Source organism: Miniopterus schreibersii (assembly GCF_964146895.1).
Source record: "Miniopterus schreibersii genome assembly, chromosome: 17".
NCBI lineage: Eukaryota > Metazoa > Chordata > Mammalia > Chiroptera > Miniopteridae > Miniopterus > Miniopterus schreibersii.
The window spans coordinates 26,129,314-26,138,649 of record NC_138117.1 but is presented as its reverse complement, the minus strand read 5'-3'; the positions used below and the strand labels follow the sequence as shown (position 1 = coordinate 26,138,649).

Genomic DNA, 9,336 nt, shown 5'->3' with positions numbered 1-9,336 from the left:
CGCGGGGCCGGAGGGGCGGGAGGGGGCCCTTGAAACAGGTTTTGCACGAGCCGGGCTTGGGGCGCGATGGAGAGCGCGTGTCGGAGGCCGGGCGCACTGGTCCGCGTTTGTGGGAGGGGGGCCAGGGCGGCGCTCACCTGGACCTGGGAGCCGGGCGGGACCCCGGCAGCTGTTCGTTTTGGGGGTGGGGTGGGGAGGGGGGTGGTTTCATTGCTGTTTTTGTTTGGTTGGGGAGATGGGGCTTTTGCGGGATCGAATTGGGAGCGTATCCGATTCCTTTCGACCCGGGGCTGGCTCGGGTGGTGGATGCTCGGCGGGCAGGGGCGGGGCGGGGGCAGGGGCGGGGGCAGGGGCAGGGAGGGCAGGGGCAGGGGCAGGACAGGGGCGGGGGCAGGGGCAGGACAGGGGCGGGGGCAGGGCAGGGAGGGCAGGGGCAGGCCCCGCGTCCCCTCTCAGCAGAGCTTGCTTCTCGCAGACCCTTCGCGCGCTGTGGCCCCGGATGGCGCTGCGGCCGCTGGGGGAGGCCGGCCCCCCGGACAAGGTGTGCTGCCCCCCCGAGAGGCTGCCGGGCAGCCCCCAGCACCTGGCCGCCTACTACGCCGCCTTCCCGCCCTATGGACCGTACGGGAGCAGCCTGGCCGCGGCCGAGGAGAACTACCAGCCCTTCGCGGTGCCCGCGGTGCCCGCGCCCCCGGCCGTGCCCGCCTTCGCCGTGCGCGCCGCGCCGCCCCTGCTGAGCCCGGGCCTGGCCCTGCCGCGGGAGCCGCTCTACGAGCTGCCCTGGCCGGGCAAGCTGCCCCCGTGGTGCCCGCTCCCCCACCTGCCCAAGGAGCTGCAACACTTGGCGAGCAGCAGCCGCGACTACGCCGGGGCCGCCCGGGAGGACCCGGCCCCCGCCGGCGGCCAGTGCTACGGACCTGACGCTTTCATTCCCCCGCCGCCCCCTGGGGGCGCCCCCCAGCTGCCCGAGGGGCTGAGGGCCTCCCAGTTACTGCCGTACTTGCCCAGCAGGCGGCCCGAGGAGGACCCCAAGCTCCCGGGCCGGGAGAGGCGGCCGACGCCCCGCTACCACTTCACGCAGGCGGACCTGCACCTGGTCCTGTACGGGGCGCTTCCCGGCCGCGAGCCCCCCGAGCGCCCCGGTAAGGGCGGCGCGCTCACCCGGGCCTGGACGGCGGGGGGCGGGCCGTGGGGGGCCTCCATCGGAGGAAGGCGCCTGGGGAGGCCGGGCCCGGGCTGCGGCGGGGGCCGCGAGGGGCTTGTCCGCGGCCCGGATGCCGCCGGGACGTGCGCGCAGCTCCGGGAGAGCCTCCTGCAGGTCGCAGCCCAGCTCCGCGCTCACCGTGGCCTTGGTCAAAGTCAGCATCATCTCTGATTCGCAAGTTCTTTAAATTTGCAAATGGGGTTCATTACATAACCTTGCAAGGGTTGTCCTGTGTCTCAAAGGAGAAACTGTGTGTGTAAAAGAAGCAGGAAAGATGTGAACGTCAAACTCGGGAAAACAGTTACCTCTAGGGAGTACGGAGGGAAACGCCTCGTGAAAGGATTTCATAATGCTTTTTAATGAAAAATAAGTGATTACCCCTGCCTTTTTCTAGGGTCTGAATGTCTTCCTCAAACTCTGGACCAAGACTCCCTCCAGCTACCCGAAGGTAGGCAGATGGCCTTGCTTGGATTCCTTTCCTCAGAGGGATGCAGTCAGTCCCCTCATCTGCTGTGTGTCTGTGGCCCCCTAGGTCTCTGCCTCAGGCAGATGCTGCTTGGTGAAGTCCCACACTTTGGTGTGTTCTGCTGTAGCCTCATTTCCAAAGGAGTCAGGTTTGGGCCCTTTCAAGGTAAAGTGGTCAACGCCAGTGAAGTCAAGACCCACGGCGACAATTCTCTGATGTGGGAGGTAAATCCGTTTTTTGTAGGGAGGAGGGCGGGTGGAGGAACATCTTGTCCTGTGCCCCCTCTGGAAGAGGGGCCGAGGGCAGTAATCTGCTGGCTGTGCTGCCTGTTTTGCAATATAAAGGGAGGGAAAGGAGAGATTCTCACTCTGTGACCTTGACCAACAGCACCTCTGCAGAAATCCTGCGCATCTCTTCCTGCCCTAAGTCATGAGCCAGGGCGTGTACATTTAAAGAATTCTTACATTGTGCTGTATTTATAGACGGAAATGCTCAAGTGATGCTGAGAAGATGCCAAGGGAAATAAAAACAAATTTAAAATTTTTTATATCACTTGCCTATGAAATTAGCTAAAAGCTGAGACTCTTGACTGTGGATGGGGCGTGCTGGCCAGGCTGCAGTTTGTCAGAATTGATCAGCTATCTGCCCTCGACCCTGAATTTCTACTTCCATTAAACTAGTTCATGGAAGTAAGCTGAAATTCCACATGGAAGATGTTAATCTCAGGGTCGTTTATAATAACATCAGAGACGGTGGAATTGCCAAGATCAGAGAATTAAAGTATGGCTTCATTAATATGCATGAAAACTTGGTTGGGATAAAATACGAAACTAACTGGTTGTCTTTAAGTGGCAGAATTGAACATGACCTCTTGTTTTCCTTACCTCTGCTTATGAAAAACATGCTCACTACAGAAATTTGGAAATCAAGAAAGGGATAAAGTAAGAATCTTTAAAACCTATAGAGAAGCCCTTAAGCTAATAAAATTGTTTAGGCTTAATAATAAAATTAATAACAAATCTATTCAGTGGGCTCTCCAGTGTGAGATTTGGATTATAAGTTTTTCACAAGTAAACTTGTTTTATAGGTTAGCCAAATAATAATAAATTCCAAATGTGATCTTATTTTTTTAGATCTTTGAAGATGGTCGTTTGAGCCACTTTATAGATGGGAAAGGAGGGGCAGGGAACTGGATGTCCTACGTCAACTGTGCCCGTTTCCCCAAGGAGCAGAACCTAGTTGCAGTGCAGAGTCAAGGGCAGATATTTTATGAGAGCTGCAAGGAGATCTACCAGAACCAAGAGCTCCTTGTGTGGTATGGAGACTGCTATGAAAAGTTTTTGGACATTCCTGTGAGCCTTCAGGAGACTGAGCAGGGGAAGCAGGCATCTGGGCCCTCTGAAGGTGAGTGCACACCTTTGCCTCACCCACTGAGGCGCTCCTAGCAGAAGGACACCTTCCTGCAGCTTCTCAGCTGCCTGTGGAGCTTCCCCGAAGGTTCATACAGGAGACTAAATGGAGGTTGTCCCTAACCAGGGAGCATTACCCAGCTGGAGGAAAAGGCCCTCATCTTTCTGAAGCTGCTGAAGCTGCTTCTACTTACAAGGATCCCTTTTCTTGTACCCCTTCACCCCCACCCAGAGAAGACAATAAACGTGAAATAAATGGACCGACCTCTGCCTTAGGCGAGCCAGTTTCTGAGTCCTGTCTGCTCAGGCTAACACAGCCTGTGAAGTCACTGCTCCAGAGCAGTGTTTTCAGAGGGTGGGTTGCAGTATCTTAATGGGGTGAGAAATCAATTTAGTGGTAGAGATTAGCATGAAAGGAAAAAAAGAGAATAGGAATAAAGTAGGATAGGCGATATTGATGTGAATGGCACTTAAGTAAGAGCAAGCATTGTTTGTGAAGTTGTTGCCTACTGTGGATCTCAGTCAAATTTGACAAGCATTGAGCTAGACTCTCGCTCTCAGACTTTAATGTGACTGAGAGTACCTGGGCAACCTTGGGAAGGTGCAGATTCTCATTCCGCCCTGGGACCTGAGAGTTTGCATTTCTGTCCAGCTTCCAGGAGATGCTGATGCTGCTGGTCCCTGGGACTACATTTTAGTAGCAAGGAGCTAGAGGACCACCAACCCACTCCCTCGTGGTGAGCCTCTGAATTTTGCATTTAACAAAAGCTCTCTGGGTGATTTTTCTCTACACAGAAGCTTGGGAACCACTGATCTTGTTGGTGGGACAAGTGAAAATTACTGTAATATGTGTAATCAGGTAGAAGACCACCTTATTATGTTACAATAAATGCAATAAGTAGCAGGTAAAAGAAGATGGGAATTGCATTCATCACACACTACAGTGATTGTCTGCATGGGTGGCTCCAGCTAGACTGAGTCCTCCAGGCAGGAAACAACTCTACACCTCCATATCCCCTGCTCCTGGAGCGCAGTGTGGATTGAATGAAGGAGGGAGACACTGACTCAGCTGGGAAAGGCTGCTCAGGGATGAGAGGAAATGCGGGGTGTGCTAGGCAGGGAGAGAGACGGCAGCCAGGCGGGGGATGGTGAAGCCAAAGGCAGCCACACGTTCACCAGGGGATAGGAGGTGAGTAGTGAGAGATATCTTTCCAGAGTCCAAATAATGTCGGAATTGTTTTCGGCGAACTATCTTCCTACTACCCTAACGTAGAGATGGTGGGATCTCTGAAGTCCTGGGACTCGAGTTATCACCTACTTAGAAACAAGCCAAGCATGGCTTTTTGGTCACTTCCCAAAATGTACCAATTGCTTTAAAAATAAAGTGAAAAAGAGATTTGAGACAGATACATGCTTGATAACTCCATTATCCTTTTTGAAAAATTCTTTAACCTGATGTAAGGAGCTTTTAAAATGTTCATAACCTTTGATGTCTCAGTAATACTCTTCTGGACATTTATCGTGAGGAAATAGTCCAGAAGGATTTTTTTTTTTTTTAACCCACAAGGATTTTTGCTACAGCGCCATCTGAATTAGTGAAAAAAGCACAAACAATCTTAAGTGCTCAATAGTAGAATAATTAAGTAAATGAAGATGTATTCACATGGAATAATATGCTGATAGCAGAGATTACAGCCTGTAAGCCACAGGGATGCGGGCTTAAGGGGAGGGGATCAGATACCTGTGCTCCAGTTCTGAACAAAATTACCGATGCTCACAGCATTGTCAAAGTAATGTGTATTTTAGACAATGTGTGAGAGGGAACTTGTAAAAGAATTTGTTGGGAGGAATTATGGATGGATTCATTTGTTTTCTGCTACAAATGTTTAGGGTAAAAAGGAAAGAAAGAAATCAGAATGCCTGTCCTCACAAGGCCTTCTCCCAGGCTTTGGGTGAGGATCGGTGAGAGCCTCTCCCTTAAGGTCCTGAGTGGGAGGGAAGGGCCTGGACCCTATGTGGGCGGGCTATTTGAGTAAGCAGCCTGCCGAGTGTGTGTTTTGGGGGCTGGAGGTGTGGAATGTGAAGACAGCTCTTAATCCTTACAGAACTCGGTCTGAAAGGTGGTGGGGCAAGATTGAGAATCCCCTGGACTAAAAAGAGTAGTTGATTGAGCTGGGGGGAGGAAGAAGGGAGAGAACAGGATAAAATGAGGTGAAGATACGTTTCCAAAGACCCAAGCCTAATTAGTAAACGTGGGTGTCATTTCTGCCAAAGTGGTGGTTCTTATGCAAGTTCACTCTAGTGCCCATATTTTGAATTTTAGTGTGTTTTAGTGCTTCGATTTGTAAAGATCACTGGCCCCATCTTTTAGGCCCCCTTTTCCCATCCCAGGAAGCAAGAAGGCCAGGTATTTCTAACCGAGGGAAATTCTAGCTCTGAGCAAAAAACCGTGCTTCTTGGGGATTCTGAGAATATTAGCACCTCAATGAAAGTGGCAGACGCGCCTGGCGATGGATTGTCCTGGGGGTGGCGGTTGCCTTCCTGGTTATTTACTTAATGAATGGTTTATTTCCTTAGCCACCTGTTAAACGTGCCTGGCATGGAGTTGTTAACTAACAAAGCCCCTGATGGATAGCTTCCCTGCTGTCCTGATACGGGAAAGATTTCCATCTCCAGATTCTTGCATATAGTCACTCTTGGCTCTTTTCTCCCTCCCTGGGGCCAGACAATGAGGTCTCAGCAAAGCCACTTATCCTCTACAGAGATTCTTTAGTAGGTGGCCCCGGTCCTCTCCCTTCCTCCCAACACGTGGACATCCCGGGACCTGGCACCTCCTTGCTAGAGTCTACAGCACCCTCTCTAACTTCTTTCCTCCTCTCTCCTCCATTGATAAAAACAATTTACTTTTCTCAGTCTTATCTATCACTCAGTGATAGTATACTCATGGTGGTAAGAGCCCATTAAGTGTTAGAATTAAATGAACCACCACGGTAACCCTATGTATTAGGGAAGGCAAGATACTGCCACCCTTGGGGGCCCTGGTCGGGAGGGGGCCGTTGATTTGAGCATCATCCGATACACCAAGATACTGCCATCTTTACTTTGTACGTGAACGTTCTAGCTCTGGAGTCGTCCCCCAAAGCTCAGAGACGTGAACTTGGAGCTAAGAGGGTGCCTAAGGCTTTGTGAATGGGGTCAAGAGGAGCAGCACTCGGGAGGCCTGTGACGCAAGCAAACCTGAGGCTCGGGCTGATCTGAAAGGGACACCGAGGAGGCATGTCCCGGTTATTAACCTGGTGACAAGTGCCAGTCAGGAGTGTAAGATTATGGTGCGAGGTATTTATGAGCCAAATGATAAATTAGTGTTCCCGTTATGAAGGGAAGTGATACTAATTAGAACAAAATTGGCCGTGAGTTGATCCGTGTCAACACTTGGTGTTAGGCATGTGAGGGTTTATTATTTTGACTTTAGAATATGTTTAAAATTTCCTATAGGGGAAAGTTCTTAAAAACTGCTGTGAAGGAAGTAAGAATGAGGTAAGGCAGCTGACAAAGCCACTGCTCCTGTCCCCTGTGTTTGACAGAGTCTGCAGAAGGGTACAGATGTGACCGATGTGGGAAAGTGTTTACCTACAGATATTACAGAGATAAGCACCTCAAGTACACCCCCTGCGTGGACAAGGGTGACAGGAAATTCCCCTGCTCTCTCTGCAAACGGTCCTTCGAGAAACGGGACCGGCTCCGAATCCATATCCTCCACGTTCACGAGAAGCACCGGCCTCACAAGGTGAGACCTGAGTTCTGGTGGCAAATGGTCCTGCCCATGGCTCAGCCTCGGCTCTCAGGTCCCTCCCCAAACCCTGGACACACTGAGGGCCTCCTGAGTGCAGGGCCTGCTGTCATTCTGGACGAGTGATTGAGAGCGAAGCAGACAGATGTCACAGGAAAATATAGTGTGTGCTGGGTAAATACAACACTGAGAAAAACAAGACAAAAACCGCCCGATGTGCTATGGCCCAAAGCTAAGACATCTTAGGTACACACGGAGTCAGTACAATAGTTAACATCATGGGGAAATGAGCTCGTTAGGGGAAGATGTGATTTCAACTGTGTTCTCTTTTGCCTCAGTGTTCCACGTGCGGGAAATGCTTCTCTCAGTCTTCCAGCCTAAACAAGCACATGAGAGTCCACTCTGGAGACAGACCCTACCAGTGTGTGTACTGTACTAAGGTACGTGGAGCCTCCTTCCAAGGGGTCCGCTTCAGCTCTGTTGGGGTGTCCATGATTAGGAACTTGAAACATAAAGCCTGGTTTATCCCCATTTCCACCCCCAAGTCTCCTCACGTGTGCTTGTGATGGCCAGATACAAATTGGCATTTAGGGCATGTGCGGTGAGATATACCCCAAATTACACAGTACACTCCCCCACCTTAAGCTGGTAAAGACTGGCCATGTCGGGGTGTCTATGCAAGAACAGCTTGTGCATCTTACTGAGCAGTGACCCAACCCCACATGTGCCCAGACACCCCATTGTTCAGTGCTTCTCTCCCAGCCCCCTGAATCTGAGGTCACCAGTTTAACTTTGTCTTTTATGTCACTGTCATTGGGCCCAAAAAGGAGTCATTACATTTCTAATATACTACCTGAAAGTGACAAAGGCCAGGGCATAGGTTACAAATAGGGAAAGAAAAAGGTGGGCAAAAAAGATATGTAAAAACAGCAAAGTATTTGGGAATCTTAAGATGTTACAGCCACTTTGCAGAACAGTTGGGCAGTTTTTTTAAAAACTACAACTTGTAACTACCGTACAATCCTGCAGTTACTTATATGTTCACACAAAAACCTGTACACAGATGTTTGTAGCAGCTTATTTCCGCCCCAGTACGGGTGTCCTTCAGGGGGTAAGCAATGAGACAGACCATGGTACATCCACACCACAGAATGCCACTCAGCAATGAAAAGGGGATGAACTGTACACACAGCGGCCTGGGTGAATCGCCAGAGAATTATGCCGAGTGAGAAAAACCAGTCACCTAAAGGTTGTATACTTTATGATTCCCTATATATAACATTCTAAGATGGTATAGAAATGGAGAAGAGATTAGTAGCTGCCACGGCTTAAGAAAAAAATGGGAATGGGACGAACTAGGTATGTCTATAAAGGGCAACAAGAAGGGTCTTTATGATGAAAATGTTCTTTATCTCAACTATGTCAACATCAGTATCCCGGTTGTGATACTATAGTTTGTAAGATGTAACTTGGGAAACTGGGTGAAGAATCTCTATTACCTCTTATGAATACATGTGAATGTACAAGTAGTATAAAAAGTACTCAAAAGTCTTCAAGACTCAAAAAGTCTTGAAGAAGAAAAAAATCCAATAAGGAACTGACTTATGCAAAGACATTGGCCAACATTAGCTACTCCTAATGCAGTTTATCTTGGAGTGTGGTCCTAGGACTGCCCCACATCAGAATTGCTTGTTTAAATGCAGGTTCCTTATTACCCCAAAGAGTGTACTTACTGGGTACATTCTCTGGCTGGGGCTGTCAATCTGCATTTTTAACTAGACCCCAGGTGATCTTAGGCACTGAAAAGCCACCGTTCTAATAGCTAGGGCTACTCAAAACCAGCAGAGCCACACATCAATCATGTCCTTTTATATTACGGCTACTCTGGTTGACCAGGGGTGCTCCTTAGCATTAATGCCCAAGGTTCGTCATTAATACCCAGGGGGTGACGTAAGCAGCAGTAACAAGGAAGTGAAACCCACCCTTTGTTTAATTGGTCTTCTAGCTGATGGAAGTTTATTTTTTCTTCTGCTTTCTGTCCTCGCAGAAGTTCACCGCCTCCAGCATACTCCGCACACACATCAGGCAGCACTCGGGGGAGAAGCCCTTCAAATGCAAACACTGTGGCAAGTCGTTCGCATCCCATGCTGCCCACGACAGCCACGTCCGCCGCTCTCACAAGGAGGACCAGGGCTGTTCTTGAAGCATCTGCGGGAAAACCACAGACCAAGATGCCCTGTATCCCCACATGAAGTTTCATGAAAACTGCTAGCCCTCAGGAGAGGTTGGGGACCATGGGAAAACTAAGGACTCGGATCCTGACTTTATTTTCCTTGTTTATGTGTGAACAAATGATGGTTCTATTGAGATAAGAAAACAAAAAATTGGACAGTTCCAATTAGCTGAAATGACCAGATTTAAACAGCTTTCTCAGAAATGTTTTTCATCATTTCCAATAAGAGTGAGA

General features: G+C 49.9%; 1 protein-coding gene across 1 annotated transcript; it reads left to right on the top strand.

Annotated features, from left to right (window-relative positions):
- Nucleotides 1-499: 499 nt before the first annotated feature.
- On the top strand, nt 500-9,072 carry PRDM14 (PR/SET domain 14; the record flags this gene model as incomplete). The annotated part of the gene is made up of 7 exons (XM_081116497.1): nt 500-1,358; nt 1,599-1,652; nt 1,737-1,894; nt 2,804-3,074; nt 6,664-6,866; nt 7,208-7,309; nt 8,917-9,072. The coding sequence occupies 7 exons, from the start codon at nt 500-502 to the stop codon at nt 9,070-9,072; spliced, it is 1,803 nt and encodes a 600-aa protein (XP_080972623.1).
- Nucleotides 9,073-9,336: the final 264 nt, after the last annotated feature.